Genomic DNA, 22,477 nt, shown 5'->3' on the forward strand with positions numbered 1-22,477 from the left:
GATTTTTCCATGTGTTTGTTTTTCTTTTTATTAAAGCAGTACTGTGTGCCCCTGATTGGAGCTTGGACCTTGTTCTTCAGTGTGCAAGTGACTTAACCACTCATATACAAAGCCAATGATATATTGCACACAATTGCCCAGCTACTCCAGCTACTCCATCCTCATCCATCTCAGACTTCAAACCTCGTGCTAACACTCAACAAACATGATCCCCTATAAGCAGATGGCTGAACAGGAAAAGGACATAAACCACAACATAAACGCTTCTAGCTCAGTTTCCACTGTCCAAAATGTCAATAACGAATGGCACTTAAGGAGAACTTAGGAAGTCAAGGTGACATTTAGAAGCCCAGACTAGCAGACTTTGTTTCATCTGCTTGTATGTTGGCCAGAAAGGCAAAGCAAAACCCCCATATGGCAGCAAAGGATCTACAAGAAGGTTTAGCTGACACAGGATTGATGGTGCACCATTCTACTGTGAAGCATTGCTTGTACAAATATGATCTGCATGGAAGAGTCATCAGAAGGAAACCTCATTACAAAAGCCAATGTCTGAAGTATGCAAAATAACTTCCAGGTAAGCCAGACGCATTTTGAAAGGTAGTGCAGTGGACTGATTCATGCAAAATGTATCTTTGGCCTCTCCAAGTGTTCAGAGAAAAGAGAAGGGGCAGCATTTGATGAAAAGAACACCTGGCCAACTGTTAAGCATGAGGGTGAATCTACTATGCTTTGGGGTTATGTGGTTGCCAGTGGCACAGGAAGCATTAAGCAGGTAAATGGAAGAATGGGCACCACTAAAAATCAGTAATTCTGGTATCAAATGTCAATCAAGAATCTGGAGCTGAGAACAGATTGGGTTCTACCACAAGACAACGATGCAAAACATGCTTGGGGAAAAACTATGGATTTTTTTTCTTCAGCAGATGTTCCTTCAAAAAAAAAAAAAAAACAGCTAAACATGTTGGCCAAGGGTGCCCAACTTTCGCACACAGCTGTATATATTCTTTGAAAATAAGCTCTGAAAACAGCCAGTTTTGAATCCATGATGGTTCTGAATCTACATATTAAGTCCAACTGCAGTCGAAATACTTTCATGCGTAACCTTTTGTGATCTTGATTTGTTGCTGCTGCTGCTACGACTACATATGCTGTATTTTGTTACGTGTAACAGGTCAGACACGCCGCTGATCTACAAGGCAGTGCCCAGCTGGTTTGTGAGAGTGGAGCACATGGTGGAGAAGCTTCTGGATAACAATGGCAAATGCTACTGGTAAGAGAAATTCTAACTGTATAACTTTTTTGCATTTAGATGTTAATTGAACAAGACGTTTTGACATTGCCATTTACATCATTTCACAACACTGCTTTCCAAGTCTTTTAGAATGACAGTTAGTGTAAACATTGGCATTATTTCATGTTTTATGTTTACCATACTGCAAAATGAGTGTCATGTTGGTGAATGTAAGGTTAGGAGCCAAATTTTCTGTGTATAGGACAGTGGTGTTATCTACTATGCTTTGTTGAGTATTTACTTGTTTTAGGTAATTTTATTAAGTAAAACGATCTCACTATGCTGGCAGATAATTTTGCTTGTTTTAAGAAATGTGCTTGCAAATGAGGGCTGTGATATACTGGTGCAACCCACTATATAATGCACACTGGAAGAATATTGAGGAAAACATAACCCACATACCTATTCAGGCAATTCTAGCAGATGACAACTTACAAGGCTACATAAATGCTACTGATAACCCATGGGTGAAATGGACCCTTAAAGTATGGAAAACTATTATAAAAGAATACAAATTAGAGGGAGACATTGTAATCCTCAAATGGTGTGCATATGACTCCAACTTTACACCGAATAAAGTGGATTCCAGATTTAAGGACTGGACGACCAAGGGAATAACAGCACTGTGTACAATACTGGAAGAAGGAGCATTACCTAGTTTTGAAAAGTTGAAGAAGAAACACTTATTAGAAAAACAAGATTTCTATCGATATTTACAGATGCGAAATTTTATTAAAACAGAGGCACAAAATGTAACTGATTTAAGGGCAGGTCTGATGGATTTGTTCAGGAAAGCATATAATGCAGATACCAGCGGTAAAATTATTTCATGTCTATATGGAGCCCTGTCAGATTTAAAAACACATTCAACTTTATACATTAAAACAAAATGGGAGAAGGAAGGAGGGATAACTATATCAGACGAAGAATGGAAAATAATATGGAGATATCAATGGAAATGCACCAGGTCCCAGTATTGGAGAGAGTTCGGGTGGAAAACCCTGATACGATATTTTCTTACACCCTCTCAGAAGGCCCATTATGATAATAACCCCCCAGTGTGTTGGAGGAACTGTGGAAATCTAAACGCAACTCATTACCATATATTTTGGGACTGCCCCGGTATTACAGTCTACTGGAAGAGGATACATAAAACCCTGCAAGAGATTTTTGAATGTGAAATTACCCTAGAAAGTAAAACTTTATATGGTGTTGGAGGTTGGGGGTGGGACAAAAAAGAAAAAAAAAGGCTTTATGTATAGGGACTTACAGAAATTTATGACAACTGTGTTGTTTTTGGCATGTATGTCTGTGCACATATACGCAAAAAGATTGAAATATGTCCCACAATGACATGTATGCTTGTGTATGACAATAAAAATATAATAATAAAAAAAATAAATAAATAATAAAAAAAAAAAGAAATGTGCTTGCAACCAGGAAAATTATCAGCCAGTATAGTTAGATAATTTTGCTTAACAAAATTACTTAAAACAAGTGAAAAGTGTCTTGAAAAGCTAAAAACAGGAGATATTAGAAATATCGACTAGATTTAAGATAATTTCACTTGGCAAGATGCTTTTTTGCAGTGCATTTGTGAAAATCCTAATTTGATGTTTAATTTTTTAAACTTTCATAAAAATAATAAAATCCTGACTCATACTTGAGTCATACCCATCATCATTAATCTGTAAAAACATTCAATTAGGATGAATTTTTTGCTCAGTGTCTGGTAAATCTGTCCTTTTAGAGTCTCTGACCATTGTTGTTGTTTTTTTTTCCCATAGTGGAACCCTTTAATACTTTCATATGCACTATGTATTTAACTCTAGCTGACACAGAGTGACTATACTACTTTTGCAGAGTAGTTTAAGCTCAGCATGCCCAGTCTACCCCTACTGTCATGGAGCAAGTTCATGCTGCACTACAGGTGCTGGGCAGCGTCCTCCAATTCCCATAAGTCTACAGCAGAGGTGTTCTGTGCTAATGTGGCTGTCAGTCTGAGACAAATCACCTGCAGGCATAGGGGACAGAGGAGGAGGAGGACTTATGGGAGACTGTAATGTCAAGACTGTGCTGCAAATTTGGCTTCTCCATTTATATTTCATGCACTATAGCTGCACTGCACTACTGAAGAGATGTGTAAGGTCTCTTAAATGGCCTGTTTCATGAAAAAACACATTCTCCCTGCTTTTTTGTGTTTGCTGTACTATATATGCATTGTTCATACAAAAGAAATTAATCTGCAAAAGAAGCCCATTTTGACTTGATCATGGTCTTGAGGTCACAGCAGCAGTTATCCCCACCCTTAGACTTCCTGTCATTAAGTAGTGTTGTTCCTGCAGACACTCTGTAGCAGAGTTATTGGAACGGAGGATGTGTAAAAAAACGGTTAAATGTTGTACTGTTCCTGGCTGCCAGGAAGCAAATGGGTCCCTGCAGCCCTCTAGTCCACTTCCAGTTGAGATTCCAGCTGGTAGTATAAATGGTTTATCTGGTATGCTGGTTGAAATTCTTAACGTGAGCTCTGTCATAACCGTTATACTGGTTTACCACAAATAAACACAGATAATGCAACATACAAACAGTACAGAATGTGCTAACGTTAGCCCGTTTGGCTGAACGTCTGAGGCAGGGATGTTTCAGTCATGTTTCAAATGTAGATAAAAAGCGCCAGTGTCTCGATCATCTCCTGCGGTCTATTCCTGCCTGACTTGGCCATCTTCATCGGATGAGGCTGCAGACTTGTGGACCGGCTGGTGCTGATAATGAAAAAGACTGTAATGTTTCCAAATTCCTGCAGACAGTCTTGGGGGTGAGTGTACAGGATGCAAGTGTAAGGCAAACCACTAAAGGAATCGAAGCAAAAGTTTCACCTTAAGACGAATGCAGTAGTTAAATGAAGGTGCCTATACAGGTGCCACAATGCAACCGCTGCTCCATTTAAGGTGGAACAGGAAATGTGAACAAAAAGCTAGTGTTAGGAAATAGTAGCTTAATTTATGTGTTGTTTGGTTGTTTTTATTATTTTGCCCAATAAAACAGTCTAGATTTACTTTATCCCTAAAAAGTGAAGGACATCTCAGAATAATAAGCCGCCATTAACGTACTTCAAAATCTAAAATAGTTTTATAAAGAAATAGCTACGTTGTGGTGTGTGTGTGTGTGTGTGTGTGTGTGTGTGTGTGTGTGTGTGTGTGTACGTGTACATATGTACACATGCATGTACATCACTGTGTACTGTATTGCCAAAAAGGTTGAACAAAACCTTGAAACGCTAAAATGGTAGCTTTACAGGAGAAGGAAAAAACATCCTTTACTTTTAATGCAAGTCAATGGAACCAGACTTTTTCCAAGTAATTTTTGGGCTGTTTCTTTTGGTCCATTCATCATGAAATTTCCACACAATATGAAGGACGGCAAGCATTTTTAAATGATATCAAAAACTGAAAAATGACAAGAGATACATGGTTTTGTTCTGACAACACTTAATAGTGAAAATTATTTAGGAAAGACAAATTGGTGTCAAAATTGGAGTCTAATTTTTAAATTAGTTGTGTACTGTACCACCGACTTAAACAGTGCTTTATTTCGCTTCTGAATGGGTCAGCTAGTGAGAACAGAGGTCATTTACTCAACACATGGCTATTTATGACGCTTTTTAACTTTGCTTATGATTTGAAGGCACAGTAACAAACAGTCTGTTTTGTTCTAAATATTATTGGTCCTTAAAATATTTTTGGTGCATAAAATCACAAATGTTATTGTGGAGAAGAATTAAATAAAATTTAAGAAAGAAAGGCCTTCTGCATCTGTATTTACATTTTTGAGCTGTTTTTCTTGAGCATTTTGTAGCTGTTTTAGTTACTGATATAGACTGGATGATTAGTAACATCTTATTAATTGTGCCTGCTGTGTGATTGAGCTGAATGGATATGCTGTAGGTCAGTTAAATTTTGGCAGTATACAAGTCATAGAACTGTACATTTTTAGAAGTATATAAATATCTACAGAGAAATTAGCCTTGACAAAAACAGTATGCGGTCTAAAGCAGAGTGGGTCTTTTATTATGTAACTGCTAGCTTTGGTATATTTAGCAGACTGCCTTACTGTGCAGTCTGAGGGAGTTGGTATTCTGAGAGCGCAATTAGAGCTCTCCGTCAAGTCCAGCACAGCGGCACCGCTGCTCTTGGAACGTTCTGAAGAGCGCATTGCTCATTTTGGGCTGTGTGTGGGAGTGGGAGACTTTACCCATCCTGAGATCCCACACTTAGAAGAGCTACTTTTAGTCAAGGCTCTGTGCTGTAGGTTCATACTGCCTGAAGATAAACACTTATTTAGTTCTCAGAAAATATATATTTGAAAGTACTGAAGCTCACCTGCTCTGAGGGCATTGTCTCTTTATAAAAGATTATTTCTGTGCAATAAATGCATATAACAGGTCATGATAGGTTATAAGTGGACATTATGATTCATTTTATATGATGTGTGGCAGTTTGAGCAGAAAAGACTTTCACCCATATTACTACAGTTTAGACATACTTATCTCTTACCCTGCGTTCAACAAACCTGACGAAGCAACCAAAAGATAGTGGGTTTCAGTGAGAGCCAGCAACATTGAGCAGTGTAGCAGCCACTGTGGATGATTTCAGCTCAGCTATTACTGAGGGTTCATGTTATACACTGACCTGTCATAACATTAAAACCTTTATCCACACTCATTGTCCATTTTAACAGCTTCATGACCATATATGGGCACTTTGTAGTTCTACAATTACAGACTGTAGTCCATCTGTTTCTCTGCCTGTTTCTTACCCTGTTCTTCAGTGGTCAGGACCTCCACAGAGCAGGTATTATCGGAGTGGTGGGTCATTTTCAGCACTGCAGTTATACTGAGGAGGTGGTCATGTGTTAGTTTGTGTTGCGCTGGTATGAGTGGATTAGACACAGTAGTGCTGCCAGAGTTTTTAAACACCTCAGAGTGGATGCGCTTAAACAAAGCACCATGCTTTGCCTGTGGTTGTACTTTAGTTCTTGGTGGACAGAACCTGTTTGTCAGAACATTATGCAGCTTTTATTGTGCTCTACATTTACATTTATGGCATTTACAATTTAATTGTTTTACACAGGTAGGCGAAGGTTAGGGGGTTAGGAGTCTTGCCCAAGGACTCTTATTGGTATAGTGTAGGGTGCTGACCCAGGCGGGGGATTGAACCCCAGTCTACAGCGTAGAAGGCAAAGGTGTTACCCACTACACTAACCAACCTCTAATATTGTGACATCTTGTCCTAGTAGTTTCAAGCCTGACACTTCGCGTCTGATCGTCACTGTTCTGTTGGTGTATGTCACTTCATTACTCTTCATAGCAAGCAAGGCTAAAATTCCCATGCCATGACCCAATCCCCATGTGTCAAACACAACGGGCTAAGTTAGACCCTTGGCACAGTCCTATTCGGGCTGCAAAATTATTTTAATTTTCTATTATTAACCCTTTGCACCATGAACTGTTCCCAGCATGCACTGCAATGTAATGTGTGCTCTGACCCACTCCCCAACAATCATCTATGGGACAGCACCACAAAAAAACAAAGTAAGATGCCAAGTTTCTAGTTCAAGCGCATGGGCAGTTTTATAAACCTGCTGTACACTGGGGACATTTAAAGAGGTTTAACAGTCATCTGCAGCTAATGCAGTCTATTGATTTAATATAAATTATATAAATAATATACATAAATTAAAATTATTTTTTTTGATACCCCTGACCTAAACTGACCCCATGGCTCATCAGGGTTATAAGTGCCCCCACCATCATCCCTTTGGCTTATTATAGAATGGATGTTAAATAGCCTCCTTCTTCTAACATGAGACAGAACGCTTAAGATTCTACCTTTAGTCCAGGGAAAAGAGCGAGAGAGAAAGAGAGGGGGAAAAAATCATTAAATTGATGTATTGGGTGCCTGAATAGAAATGCCTCACACAAATGGGAATTGATGAACTCGTTGCTCAGCTGGTGGAACCTGAGCGCGATTTATACCAAAGTATGTTCTCCGGGGATGGTGTCGTGTCCTGAAAAAAAACGGAAGGAGGGTTTAACCTTTGTGGCTCTACATATTAAAGAAAGCATTTTATATATTTAGAGGTGAATCGGGTTGATAAGAGATGGAGGCCAGCTAAATAAAGCAGCGCTATCTTTTAAATGATTAATGATCTGAATCATGCTGCGACAGAGAGCGAGTGATGAATTTTGAATTGTTTTTTATGCAGGCTATTGAAAGACGGTGTAATGCTTTGTTCTTGCAGAGCCGTTTGTTTGTCATTATTACAGTTACTGCACTTGCTAATGATATTCTTTAACCTTGTCCTGCTTTTGCACGCGTCATGTGCAGTTGATGTTCAAGGGGAACATCACTGATTTTTCAAAAAATTGTACGTAAGTGGTTGAGATGGTAAACAAAGTCATACAGAGTGGTTTGGTGTGAAATGCTCTGTTATAGAGAAGCTTACCAAGCCAGAATTGTGGTGATTGGAACCAGACGTCCAAATCTAAAAGCTCCCTCACGGAAAGTTATTATTAAAGTGGTTAGATGTATCCTGTCTGATGTCTGACTTATTTTCTGAAGTTTTGGCTTAAAATGTATTTTAGGTCATTTATTTTAATCCATTCATGGTGGAGGGGTACATGGAGGGTATTGAAGGGCAACATAGCCTTTAAAAGAGAACTTTTTTTCCCCACATTTATGACAATTTTACTATGATCAACATTCAATGTAAAAACTCAGAAGGCTCCTTTAGGTTAACTGGTGGTTTTGGATAATAAATAAAATGGCTATATTTGTGTTGTACACATCATGACCCCTGGTTCCTATCACCACCACAGTAAAGAAATCAGTCTGTAAGTTTCTCTACAAAGAACCACTTCACGTCCAGTCACTCTGAATGACTATTTACATCTTAAGGTCTGAATTACTTTTTAAAGAAAAAGAAAGAAAAAAGGTGGATTTCACCTTTTGGGGGAGGGGTGGGGGTGTGGTAATGTGTGGCTGTTCTGAGATCATTGTAGGGAAGCCAAGTGGTGTCAACCCTTCTCTAAAAGTCAGTGTACACTGGAAGAAATCTGACTTTGGGGAAGTTGGGTGAATCTAACTTGCTTTCCAGGCCCCGAACTTGAATAACCCCAAAGCACTCATCGTTTTGGAAGCTGACTGACAGCACATAGCAGGATGTGTCATTCAAGGTGCTGGAGGCCTTCAGCATGTCAATTCAACCAGAACGTTGGCCCTCTACTGGTCCATATATTTCTCCATGAATTTGGCAATATGGAGTCCTGACTTGACAACTCCAAATTGGTTGTTCAAGTCAGGTCTCCAAATTGGGTCTGTAGTTGGCTTTGTTTCTACTTGGAGTTATTTTGTTGGAGACAATATTATGCTCTCTCAGCTTCCCATTAACTTAGATCGAAAAGAACCCCTGCTGTTTTAAAAGTACTCATCACATCTTTTGCATTGATTAGGAGGAAGTTAAGAAGTAAAGAGAGACATTTATCATTTATGTTTTGTATACTCTCTCTCTCTCTCTCTCTCTCTCTCTCTCTCTCTCTCTCTCTCTCTCTCTCTCTCTCTCTCTCATCCCTCTCTCAGGGTTCCAGAGTTTGTGAGGGAGAAGCGTTTTGGAAACTGGTTGAGAGAGGCTCGAGACTGGGCGATTTCACGGAACCGGTACTGGGGGACGCCCATTCCTTTGTGGGTCAGCGATGACTTTGAGGAGGTCAGTGGTTGTTTGAAAGAATAATGATTAGCAGTCTTTTCGGAGTAATTTGAATCTTTATATCATGGCTGTTGCAACACAGCCTTGTATCTCCAAAGTGATAAAAATTGTAAACAGAAGCTCACATTTTCCAGTCCTGTATAAATAAATAAGATTTCGTTCTGATCGCAGAAATAAGTTCAATGCGAGTGGTCACCAACCCTCCAATCCAGTTGAGCTTTAAGGTAAATCTTTGATCTTGCCATGGAACAGACTCAGGAGACCAGGGTTTGCATAAACAATGATTTTATTTAAAAGAGCGCTCTGTCTCCACCACCAACTCCAGGTCTAAAATCCAGTTTATGGACCCAGAGCTTTATACTTTAAGGTCTGATCCCATTTCACCTCTTTCCCCTACCACTTAGCCCATAGCCCTTTGTTTTGCGTAGTGGGAGATTTGAATCCTGCTGTAAATACCTTAGTGCCATAAAAAGAACAGAGTTGATGTCGTAAACTTAGTGTTCTGTTCTGTCCCTAGGAAGTGTCGTAAAAGACAATGTTCTGTATATGTTTAAATCACTAGAACAGAGCATAGTTGTCTTCTTAGGATAACTTTTCCGCATTAAGATTGAGTGTTGATTTATAACCAAAGGAAAAAGGACAGAGAGCTAGAAAATAAAACAGTTCCCAACAACTTCTGCCCAGAGCTCTGAAACCCAGAAACCACCTGCTCAAGCTTATAAAGGCCCTCTGTACTCACATATAGAGCTTGAAATATTTGTCCCAACCTGACGGGCCCAGCTGCTCACATCGGGTTTGTACATTGTTTTCCAATTACATTTCAAACTCTGTTTGGTTTCACTTTTAATTTTATTTCACTAGAACAGCACTTACAGTTGACTGGGGCAGATCTAGCAGGGCCAATTTCACAGACTGACTTATGGAAAATATGACGTCCAGTGACAGTGCCACATTTAAGTCAGTAATCTCTACTGCTTTTGTGTTGTCTATAGAGATTGCATGGATATAGGCTTGATTTTGTTTTACACCTGTTAGCAATAGGTGTGAGAAACACCTGAACTCAGTAATTGGGAGGTGTGTCCACATACTGCATATTATGTGTGTTATTTTCTATGTGTAGCAATAGGAAGTACATTAAAGCTACTATGTTGTTATAGCAGCACCACACAGTATGAAGAGTTCATCAAGACTGAAGAACTTTGCGATGTTGTACGGAATCCAGAATTAATTTTGGACACCTTCCTATTTTATTGCAACATATAATTTTATCCATGATCAGTGACAGCTCTTATTGTCACTACTTGGTACTTTTAACAAGTATCAGGTTTCATTCAGAAGTTAGATGATTTATAGTCTGATCAGTTTCTGACTCAAATCTTGGTGCTGTATGTCAAATACAAAGTTCTCATTTGAGGTTCGGAGTAAAATTTCTCTAGTTAAAGCCTAAAATGTCCCCCTGCATGCCTCGTTTGGAACAGGTGTGGCCCATTAGGGTTGAAACTAGCACTGCACAATACATTTTTATTATTATTATAATTATTATAATTATTATTATTTTCACATCATCAGCCTTCTGTGGAGTCCCGCTGGTGACATCCTGTGTAATTAAAAATAATGCATGGCCGCAACTTAGTAATGTGTGGGAACAAGGTAATTAAGTCATGGCCACGACTAAGTAAGGAGTGATAATGAGATCATGCCTTGGTTAACTGCATTCAAGCCTTAATTATCTTATTCCTTCACCTTACTAAGTCATGGCCACACGCTGTCTCTATTTATATGGGACGTCACTTGTAGCCTTCACAAAACTGATTTTGGGCAGAATAGTGCAGTATGCAAATCAGCCTTTATCCAATTACCAAATGTAGTCTGTCCAATCACATATGGGTTTTCAGTGTTTTAAAGAATTGAGGCACTCAAATGATTCAAGAAACATAAGTGATTTGGACAAAAATAATGCTTACCAATCTTTAAATGTTGACCACATCATGGCTATGTTTACATTACCAGATTTCAGATCTGATGTTTTCAGGGCTGTGTGTACACACAAGTCTGATTTTTTTTCAAATCTGACCTGAGCTACTTTCATATGTGGTCCTAGATCGTATACATATCCGATTTGTGTGACTTTAATGTGTGTGCTCAGATCAGCGTTCATGTGCTTTTTTTTCCCCATTGCACGTGCGCCATCATTCGGCGTTACCATGGCAGTAGCGTCGAACAGAAGTCACCATTTCCACCTTCGTGGCTCTATAATAATGAAGCTGAGAGCTGATCAGAGTTAATTATCTTCGTTCTGCTCATTAGTTTGTTGGCTGATGATGCATGTGACGCATATGATTCACATGATGTTACTGTGTAGGATGTACGCATGCAGATCATTCCAGGACACCAGTTCGTTCACATTAATGACAGATTTGAATCTTTTACCTAAACAAGTGTCAACCATCGTCTCCGAGAGATCGGACTTGAGCCAAAAATCGGATTTGAGGAATGAGACTTGTAATGTGAACGTAGCCCATATCAAGGGTTCACAAATGTGTTTTTGCTCCAATTCATCCCAAAGGTGTTCTATCGGGTTGAGGTCAGGACTCTGTGCAGGCCAGTCAAGTTCTTCCACACCAAACTCGCTCATCCATGTCTTTATGGACCTTGCTTTGTCCACATATGCACAGTCATGTTGGAACAGGAAGGGGCCAACCCAAAACTGTTCCCGCAAAGTTGAGAACATGAAATTGTCCAAAATCTCTTGGTCTGCTGAAGCATTAAGAGTTCTTTTCACTGGAACTAAGGGGCCGAGCCCAACTCCTGATAAACAACCCCACACCATAATCCCCGCTCCACCCGACTTTACACTTGGCACAATGCAGTCAGGCAAGTACTGTTCTCCTGGCAACCGCCAAGCCCAGGCTCATCCATCGGATTGCCAGACAGAGAAATGTGATTCGTCACTCCAGAGAACACGTCTCCACTGCTCTAGAGTCCAGTAGTGGTGGCGCTTTACACCACTGCATTTGACGCTTTGCATTGTGCTTGGTGATGTAAGGCTTGGATGCAGCTGCTTGGCCATGGAAACCCATTCCATGAAACTCTCTTTGGACTGTTCTTGAGCTAATCTGAAGGCCACATGAAGTTTGGAGGTCTGTAGCGATTGACTCTGCAGGAAGTTGGGGACCTCTGCGCACTATGCGCCTTAGCATCCGCTGACCCTGCTCTGTTATTTTACGTAGCCTGCCACTTCGTGGCTGAGTTGCTGTCCAATTACTTCCACTTTGTTATAATACCACTGACAGTTGACTGTGGAATATTTAGTAGCGAGGAAATTTCACAGCTGGACTTGTTGCACAGGTGGCATCCTATCATGGTACCACACTGGAATTCACTGAGCTCCTGAGAGCGACCCATTCTTTCACTAATGTTTGTAGAAACAGTCTGCAGGCCTAGGTGCTTGGCTTTATACACCTGTGGCCATGGAAGTGACTGGAACACCTGAATTCAATGATTTGGATGGGTGGGTGAATTCTTTTGGAAATATATTGTATCTTCTGTAATGAAGGGTATTAAGTTTCTTCTCCTTTGCTGCAGTAACAGCCTCTACTCTTCTGGCAAAGCTTTACAGTAGATATTGGAACATTGCTGTGAGGATGTGATTGAGCATTAGTGAGGTCAGATACTGATGTTGGATTATCAGTTCTGGATCACTCCAACTCATCACAAAGGTATTGGGAACACAGTTGCACTGTTCCACAGCGCAATGCTGGGCAGCTTTATACCCCTCTAGTCCACACTCCGCATTGGGCATGGTGACCTTAGGCTCATGTGCAGCTTCTCCAGTGTGTCTCGTTCTATTCATCAGTGCTTTGGAGATTATACAAGCGGTGTGTGTGCAGTTGAACACCTATGCAAGTAATGAGTGCAGCTGACAGTTGATAATAATTTACTAAGTAGAAGAGTCTAGATACTTTTGGACGGTGTATTCTGTGTGTATCTTTATTGGGCCAATCATCCAAATCTGAACATTACCTCAAATTCTAGCTGATTACCTTTTTTGAGGTGATAATGACTCTCAGGAAGCCACTGTTTCATAAAACTGATCACAATTATCAATTTGTTCTTGGTTCCACTCGTTGGCCCACAGCTCCTGAAAGCTCTGCACAGCGGAAGTCAGAATTGGGTTGTTGGCGTCTTTGCGGGCCGAGACAAGCCTCTAGAAAATAAGGACAGCGACCTGCTTCCTGAAAATAGCATAATGAGTTGTTTCCAAGCGCCAGTCTCTGGAGTGCCTTCTGACTCCCAGAGCTTTCGCTGGGGCCAGAAAGTGGAACTCCCTGGCTCTCTGGCGAGGAGGCCCTATCTGGGCCATCTTACCTGTGCCCGGCATGGAATGGGGACAACGACAAAGGTGTAACATACTTTCAAGTAAACTTCCTCGCCCACCTGAAGTGGCCTGGTTTAGCATTCCGTCTAGCTGTCTTTTCTACGCCATATGTAGCCAACTATAGGTAACATCTGAAAAATTAAATATGAATTTCCGTTTGAGACAAGTATGTGGGCCTACGCATAAATACGTTATACATATGTGTGTTTATACATGTTATGTGTGCTACTGTATTCTGGCAAGTTGACACATCCCTACTTTTGGATTTTTTCCAGAAACACCATAAATTTGGACCATTTATTTTCAGCAGTAATACTTTAATCACTGGGCTTTCTCAATAGCTAATTATTTTACAGCTCTGAAAAAATAGACAATTGCTAGTTTAACTCTGATATGTCAAAGTTTAGAAAATGGCTGGTTTTAATTTATGTTGCAGTTTTTATAAAAGCACATCTAGCCTTATTCTATATAACTAGAGTAGGATGGCTGAAATGCATTGCATTAATTTATTAATGTTTTATGCTTTGTATCACTGTAATTGTATGTGATCACTGTAATGCTCTTCTTACTGGACTTCCTAAGAAAACAATATATTACAAAATATATCGTACAAAATGCGGCAGCACGCTTCCTAACAAAACATTAAAGCACCGCTTACATCACAGGTTGTCTATCTGTTCATGTTCCTGCAGATGATTTTAGATCTGCAGACACCTTCTGTAAAATAGAGAAAACATGGAGAGACTTCTTCAGTTATTCTGCTTCTAAACTGTGGAATTAAATTCCACCTTTTATTAGCCAGTCAAGCTCAGTGCTCACTTTTAAGAAGCATCTAAAAACATATCTCTTTAACGCAGCATTTAATTAAAACTCTACATCTCATGGTATTTATCTTTAATTTGATCTGTTATTTTCTTCTATGATTCATAAGCTTTATCAGCTGTCTGTGAAGCACTTTGAGCTGCCACCAGCATGAAGAGTGCTATATAAATAAAATTTCTTCTTCTTTCTTCTCCTCCTTCTTGTTGTTCTTATTATTATTATATAGAGAGTTTAATTCCAAAATGCAACAGAAAGAGGTTTGCAAAGAATAATAGCTGCTGTATAATGTCAGAAAAAGCATTTTTATTTCTCTTATAATGGTGCCATTTGTCTTATTGTACCATTGATCTTATGTCTGTGAAACCCACACTCAACAATATAAGGGGACAAAAGGAAATTCATGAAAATGGAACTAGTTTTTTTTTCTCCCCATAGCACTTTGTAAAAAATGAAAATCTTTCTATATGCTGATATATTAAAACTTCCAACAGGTACTGCAGGTACATATTTATCAATGTTACCTTTTTTAGGAGAAAACTTTTTTTGAAAAACCCAGTAAAAGTTGAAGGGAGTGAGCTTGGAAAGCATAGTTTCAGTTACAAGCTAAAATAATTCATTTTAAATAACTTTCAAGTTTATTACAGTGCCAAAGCTTGGCTTCCTTGTATCATACTGTGCTCAAGGACCTGAGCAAGCAAAATAGATAAATTTCCTCTGCCTGAAAGGACAGTTTGATACTTTGGCCGCCAAAAAGCCTCGTGGAAATTGAGCTTCCATGCAGTTCACTATTAAAGCAGCCCATCGACCTACAGCAGAATGTCCACTAGATGTCAAAGTTTCTGATCATCTAACACTTCTGCTGAAATTAAGAGTATTTATAGTGAGTTTGTCATCTCTTCTGGGTAGGCTTTACACTAGATGTTGGAACATTGCTATGATGATTTGATTGAACATTAGTGAGGTCAGGTATTGATGTTGGATAGTCGGTTCTGGACACTCCCCACTACTGGATGGAGCTCCGACACTCCAGAGAACGCAGTTCCGCTGCTCCACAGCGCAATGCTAAGAGGCTTTATGCTCCTCTAGCCCACACTTGGCATTGAGCATTGTGACCTTAGGCAGTGAAGCGTCTTCAGAGCGTCTCGTTCTGTTGGTCAATGCCTTTCTATGGAGATTATACATGTTGTGTGCACAGTTGAGCACCTGTGTCAGCAGTCTATCTAGCTTAAAGCAGCTGATTTCACTCTTTGGAATAGGTTGTCTGGTTTTTGGACCAAACCATTGGAGATTTTTGTTTTTGTTTTGCAGTGCGCCCTATGCTTATTCGAATTTGTCAGTTATGGTGAAAAGCTGAATGAAGGGTCTTTTGTTTTGTCTCTGTCCAGGTGGTTTGTGTGGGCTCCGTTGTGGAGCTGGAGGAGCTGACGGGAGTGAAGGTAACCGATCTGCACAGAGAGAGGTGAGTCACTGATCTCCACGGCGATTAGCCACACTCCTCTGCTCTTCCGGCATGACGGACACTCGCCTTGACGGCCTTGTCTACGCGTAACGGCCAGATTTGTTTTCACTCCCAAATTAAGCTGAATTATTTGTGAGAACACTCTGGTCAGTCTGGTTCACCAGGCACGGAATCAATGCCCGTTGGTTGAATCTCCAACGCTGGTGCCACTTAACACACAGCACAGGCATCTTGCTTCAACTCAACATGTGTAGTGATTTGGCAGCCATACCATACTTTAAAAGAACTATATTCAACTTCACATTGTGCTTAAGAACACCCTTACCCATGATAAAATCACAGTGACATACAATCTCCCGTGGTTTATTGCCTAAATGTTTTCCAGATCACTTTTTTTTTCTCGTATAATCCAACAAAAGTAAATTATTTTGGTTAAAATAATGTAAGCCACTTGTTAATGATTATTGATCGGCTGATGCATTAGTGAATTAGTGAAGCATTGCCCATGATGCAGCAGTATATTCTCTGTACTAATCTTTGTTTTGCCAGCCCTGAGAGGTTGTGGCCATTTCTTCAAGTCCTTTTCCAGATCCTTTGATTGGTGTCCTCATGCCTTTTCTTACTTTGTGTCTTCACAGCATAGACGGTCTAACTATTCCATCTCGCTGTGGGAAAGGCCAGCTGAAGAGGGTCTCCGAGGTGTTTGACTGCTGGTTTGAAAGTGGCAGCATGCCCTACGCCCAAGTGCACTACCCGTTTGAGAACAGGCGGGAGTTTGAGGACACCTTCCCCGCAGACTTCATCGCGGAGGGCATCGACCAGACCAGAGGATGGTAAGGAGCTGTGTGTTCGTTCTGCAGCGTATTAGAACACACACTCCAAAGTCGTGGGCATAATGAGAATCAAGTTAGCCTCAAATGTATAAAAATGTAGCCAGTGAGCACTAAGATGATCACATTTACACATTTGATTCAGTTTTGTGTTACCACAATTTTTGATGAGTATGGGCCAGGGGTGTCCAGAGTCCAGCCCTAGGGCCAAATGTGGCATGTGGACAGAGTTTAATGGGCCTGTGGCTTCTGTTTTAGAGTGTTTTATAAGTGCACCGCAAGCCAGTATGCTACAGTTCTTCCTTTCAATTGGTGGTAGCAGCAGTGCTGTAAAATTAGTGTAATGCGCCACATTGTGGTTACGAAGTTAGCTAAAGTTTAAGAGCCTAAGGTAATTATAACATCTTTTCATCGAGAACCGCAGCAAATGGGCCTCATATTTCGACTCTATGCACTGATATGTTAAAACCTTTTTGGAATGGTTAATGAATCATATTTTGGCCTTCAGGTATTTTGACATGGTACAATATGGCCCTCTTTAAAAATTAAGTTTGGACACCCCTGGCGTGGGCTGTCAATGAAGATTCTTTAAAATTTGAATAGGCCAGGGGAAAATCACACAGATAGTGCAGTCATACATACAGTTAATCATTCAGAGTCATATATACCCTTGATTATGCACAGTCATATATACCGTTAATTGTGCAGTCATATATCGTTGCTGTCGGAACAAAAGCTTGTATCTCCAAAATGGCAACTTTACAGGAGAAGGAAAAAACATGCATTACTTTCAATGTAAGTCAATGGAACCAGAATTTTTTCCAAGTGATTTTTGCCTTTTTATTTTGGTCCATCCTTCAAGAAATTTACACACAGTATAAAAGCTAACATGCATGTTCATATTATGTCAAAAACTGAAAATCAACAAAAATGGAGATACAAGGTTTTGTTACGACAGCAGCAATATACAGTTAATTGTGCAGAATCATATATAACGTTGATTGTGCAGTTAATATATACTCTTAATTGTGCAGAGTCATGTATACGCTTAATTGTGCAGAGTCATGTATACCCATGATTATGCACAGTCATATATACCTTTGATTATGCACAGTCATATATACCCTTCACAGTGCAGGGTCGCGTGTGCCCTTCACAGTGCAGGGTCGCGTGTGCCCTTCACAGTGCAGGGTCGCGTGTGCCCTTCACAGTGCAGGGTTCTAACTGACAATATACAAGTGGTTGGCAAAGGAACATTTGTAAATCTTGTGTTTTAGGTTCTACACACTACTTGTGCTTTCGACCGCCCTGTTTGGTAAACCTCCATTCAAGAACGTGATAGTCAACGGGCTGGTACTCGCAAGGTATGAGTTTCACTCATTTTGGTTTTAATACGTAAATGCTGCTTTCACATGTCGAGTGGTACCACTTGAAAGCAGCACTGCACATCATAGTGTATTCTCTTGCCCAGTGGAAACCTTATGTTCTCAATAGCTGCTTACTATCTTTAGGTGAAAGCAGAGTGCTGGTCGAGCATGTGTACTGATGACCTAGCTCAGGAGTCGGCAACATGCGTTTTTTTTTCTGCCCTGTTGTGGCTCCACTGCAGAATTAGATTTTTAGGTAAAAATAAAATAATCCTCCTTTGCAGTAAGATTAAGCTCTACTGATCGTTCAACAGAGTTTTAACAATAAATGGTCTTTATGTTACTGTATAACTGCTAATTCACCCTTTAACTTTGAAGGTTGGTGCAGAGTCTGCTGGTCACCATAGCAATTCAGTAGTAGTAGCTAACTAAAAGGTAAAGATCTAGGTTGAACCTTGATAATTTGGAGATGAATGCACTTATTTGCATTTTTTAATCACTCCAGCTGGTTCCCTGATACGTTTAATCTGCAGTGAGAAACTGACAGACTAAAGTTGCGAAGTCGTCAAATTGTCGCACAAGAAGCTGGCGATTGAGAAGCTGAGCGTTGTAAAAAAGTCGAACGTTGAGAGATATTTTACATTAAACTTCTGAGGAAGAGTTTCCTGCTAGAGATGTGAGAAAAGCAGCTATAGCTGAGCTAAAGCTTAAAGCAGGGCAAAGTAAGTTTTCATTGATATTGTGTTTTTAGTCTATACTAGGACATTAGCACATACTAAGATTTATTTACAGCCGACAGTGAAATGTTAATTCAGTAAAATAGACATGAAATGTGGCTCTCAAGGTGGTTAGTGACCACTGAGCCCTTGACATTGAAAGAACTTGGCTTGGTTTTCATTGCACATGTTTTTTTGTCTTCGCAGCGATGGCCAGAAGATGAGCAAGCGCAAGAAGAATTACCCAGACCCCAGCTTGATTGTGCAGAACTATGGCGCTGACGCACTGAGGTAAGCACCTTGAGTGTGATTTGGAAGCGTAATGCAGTAATGCAACACTGTCAAGCAAAACATTTTCAAAATCCCTGAAGCGCTGTTGTGGCGCGGCCATATGGATAATGAATAAAGTAATATCGAATCCATCCATATGGTTGAATTGGTTCCAGCGAATGCCTGATTAAGCATTGTCTACACTCGATTTGAGTCTTATTGTTTCGGCTTCTTTTTAATTTTGTTTGTTTTGTCTTTTAGTTAATTGCAGCACTCTGGCATTGATTGGCGCCCACAATAGCACAATCCAACTGGCGTTGACGCTTGAGCGCAATTACCCTTTAACAGAGAAAATGTTATCTTGCTAATAGGATGAGGCTTGTTTATGAAGTAAACTGTGCTTTTTCTTTCTTTTTTTAAGTCCTTTGCATCCTGACCATTGAATCTTCCATCTGTTCATGTATGCTCTAACCACCTACAGTGTACACCTACTGTACCTTTAAAAGCAAAGTACTATGAATTTGTCTTGAATACTTGCATGTTTTAAACCTTTGACTTCATTCAAGTTGAAAGAACACAAATCAATAGTTCTGCATGCAGCATGAACTTCAGAAAAGCATAATTCTATGTACTAGTTACTCTTCACAAGCCTTTTGAGCCAGAAAATTCCACATTTCTTCTAGAAGCTTCTTTGCTCTCCCTCCCCATCTGTCTGTTATCCCTTGCCAGTGCTTCCTTGAGCACTTCAGGAAAAGGAAATTTGATGCTCTGCACTTGACACAAGAAGATGAATTGTTCTCTGTTTGAGGTGCCGATCCTTGTGGTTTGATTAGTTTATGGTGAAAATGGCATCATGTTTCTCACCAGTGACCACTTTTTCACTGGAAGGACGCAGCTCTAGCAGTCAAGCGTCTGACCCATTTTCTGGCCAACACGAATAAGCTGACTTTATATAACGGTGACTCAGTAGCCAATTCGTAAAGAAAATCCAGAAGCTGCTGCTCAGCTCAGTTTGATGACCCTACCTTCCCTCACAATCAATAGCCTGTGATTTTCTTGGGCATAAATCAGCCGCTGCTTTCCAGGCATCCATTTAAAAGGGTTTTATAGGTGGCAGAAGCAGGAAAGGAGTCGATTGTGTTTTGCGAACGAGAATGGAGGACCAGAGATGAGAAATAGGGCTTATATATTTATTTATATATTTTTAAGAGAGACTGGAAATCAGAATTGAAGAAATGTGACCAAAGTGGGCTTTGGGGGATGGCCTTTTTAACAAAACCTTAAAAGTCTTAAAAGTGGTAACTTGGTAGAAGTGAAAAATCTTCTTAACTGTAATGCATGTTAATGTGTGTTGTTGTATTGTTAATTTATTGTGTGTCATTTTATTTAAAGCAATTTTTATTGGCCTCCTTCTCATGAATTGTTTGTTACAAATCCTTACATTTGATTGGCTTTTTCAAATGTTTTCATTATTATTATTGAGTTTGTAATTGTTTATATTATATACATTTATATTATTCTCATTGTCAGGGAAATTTAATGGACTAATGTATACATAAATCAATGTTTTTGTTTGCTTGCTCAAATATGCCAATTGTTTTGTATGTAATTATACATGGTAAATTACTGCTAAATCAAGATTGTTACAAATAGACAGAGGATCTATTAGGAATGCATTAGGAATATTTAGTGAAGGAGTGTCCAAACCATGGCCTATTGGCCGAAGTTGGACCATGAGGATGTTCGATTTTGCCCAACTGACAGTTACCATAACGCTACTCCCTCACCCAGTGAGAGAACAAGCATGTTTTTGTGCTATGTATATCTTTTTTTTTTTTTTTTTTAATCTGTTTTTCTTTATAGATTTTGTAGATAGAATTTAATCCATTGAATGTTGTTTTCTATTTTAAAGTGTTTTAGTATGAAATATTGTGTAAAGTTGTAATTTTAACATTTTTAAGTACATAATTTAAAATCTACCTGCCCCTTCCCAAGATAAAAAGTTTTGGGACCCCCTATTTAGCCTGTTAATCAGGTAAATCAACAAAATGAACACTTCAATTTGACAGCCCTGTAATATATTTGTGTTATTTGGTTATTTACTGATGTTATATATGATCCAGCCTGCCTTGAAAATGAACTCCAACTCAGTGGAACTGCCTGATGAAATGTAGAAATGTGTCCCAGTGTGTGCTGACGGTTATATAAGCTCAGCATATTCTTTCTTTGCCTTTTGTCTTTTGATTTTTAATGACGTCAAACTGCCTCAGCTTGCGATTCCCACGGATTCTCTCCCTCTCTCTCTCTCTCTCTCTCTCTCTCTCTCTCTCTCTCTCTCTCTCTCTCACTCTCACTCTCACTCTCACCAGGCTCTACCTGATCAACTCCCCCGTGGTGAGAGCAGAGAACCTGCGCTTTAAAGAGGAAGGAGTGAGGGATGTGCTGAAAGATGTCTTCCTGCCGTGGTACAACGCCTACCGCTTCCTAGTGCAGAACGTCCAGAGGCTTCACAAGGTGTGATATCTGGGGCTCTCTTTGGAGCTGTCTATGAATAGCTGCAGTGCTTGAAGGTCAGCACTTCAGACTGGCATTCTGAGATGCAGGAGGAAACCTCGCAAACATAGTAATGCACCATTAATCACCAACCATCCTCCTGGACTTATATGCCTTTATGCAGAGCTTTCCAACTTTCTCCAAATGTCATCAGCTAAGATGCATTTGGTCTCTGAAGTCTGGCAATTTTAGCACTGGAGTGACAAAGCTAATGTGACCAAGAAGTAATGGGAGCATAGTGCAAACTGCATTTCTGAGTCATCACACACCTGCCTTAAACTGTGGGGGGTTCTTTAGCAATCTCAAAGGCTGTGTTCATAAAGCAGATAAAAAGCTGCATTCACATTACCACGTTGAAATGGCAGAAATCAGATTTTTTGCCCTAGTTTGACTTTGATCTTTTCAGAGCAGTGTGGACATGCAAATCTGATCTTTTCAAATCTGACATCAGCCACTTTCATATGTGGTTCTGGATCAGATACATGTCTGATTCATGACCTTAATGTGAATGCTCAGTTCACATTAATGACAAATTTGAATCGCTTACCTAAATGAATGTGAACCATCGTGATCGAGAGATGGGATTTGAGTGAAAAATCAGATGTGAGCAATGAGGCTTCTAATGTGAACTTAGCTAAAGTGGTCTAAACCTGATCTTTTTCTTCATGTGACACAGAGGTGTCTGTGTCAGTGTGAGCAGCAAAAAGCACCCTGCATCTGAATTTTTTATTTTTTATTTTATTTCGATTTGAGCTGTCATATGTGGTACTGATCTGTATCTGTGTAATGTGACTCGGTCTCAGCCAGATCAGAATTCATGTGATTTTTTTACGTTAATCCAACTCCATATTCATCATGATTTTACACTGCTGAGACCTCATAATCATTTGTGGTGATGTTTCTTTGCAAAACAATTAGAAGAGACTTATCCAAAACACCTCCATGTTCAAAGCGATTTAGAAAGAAATGGCTGATCGCGGCCATAGGAGAGTGAGTCTACAGCGTCAAAGAACAGTTAAAAGTC

At 39.8% G+C, this 22,477-nt stretch overlaps 1 protein-coding gene across 1 annotated transcript in view; it reads left to right on the forward strand.

The window, feature by feature from the left end:
* Positions 1-22,477, forward strand: part of iars1 (isoleucyl-tRNA synthetase 1) — a 110,455-nt gene that overhangs the window by 36,115 nt on the left and 51,863 nt on the right. Inside the window, exons 13-19 of the mRNA XM_037532373.1 lie at positions 1,175-1,273; positions 8,932-9,058; positions 15,644-15,717; positions 16,356-16,550; positions 17,825-17,911; positions 18,838-18,921; positions 21,270-21,414. Coding sequence (XP_037388270.1) covers positions 1,175-1,273; positions 8,932-9,058; positions 15,644-15,717; positions 16,356-16,550; positions 17,825-17,911; positions 18,838-18,921; positions 21,270-21,414 — 811 coding nt within the window. The remainder of the gene's footprint in view (positions 1-1,174; positions 1,274-8,931; positions 9,059-15,643; positions 15,718-16,355; positions 16,551-17,824; positions 17,912-18,837; positions 18,922-21,269; positions 21,415-22,477) is intronic.

This window comes from Pygocentrus nattereri, chromosome 21 (genome assembly GCF_015220715.1).
Source record: "Pygocentrus nattereri isolate fPygNat1 chromosome 21, fPygNat1.pri, whole genome shotgun sequence".
Lineage (NCBI taxonomy): Eukaryota > Metazoa > Chordata > Actinopteri > Characiformes > Serrasalmidae > Pygocentrus > Pygocentrus nattereri.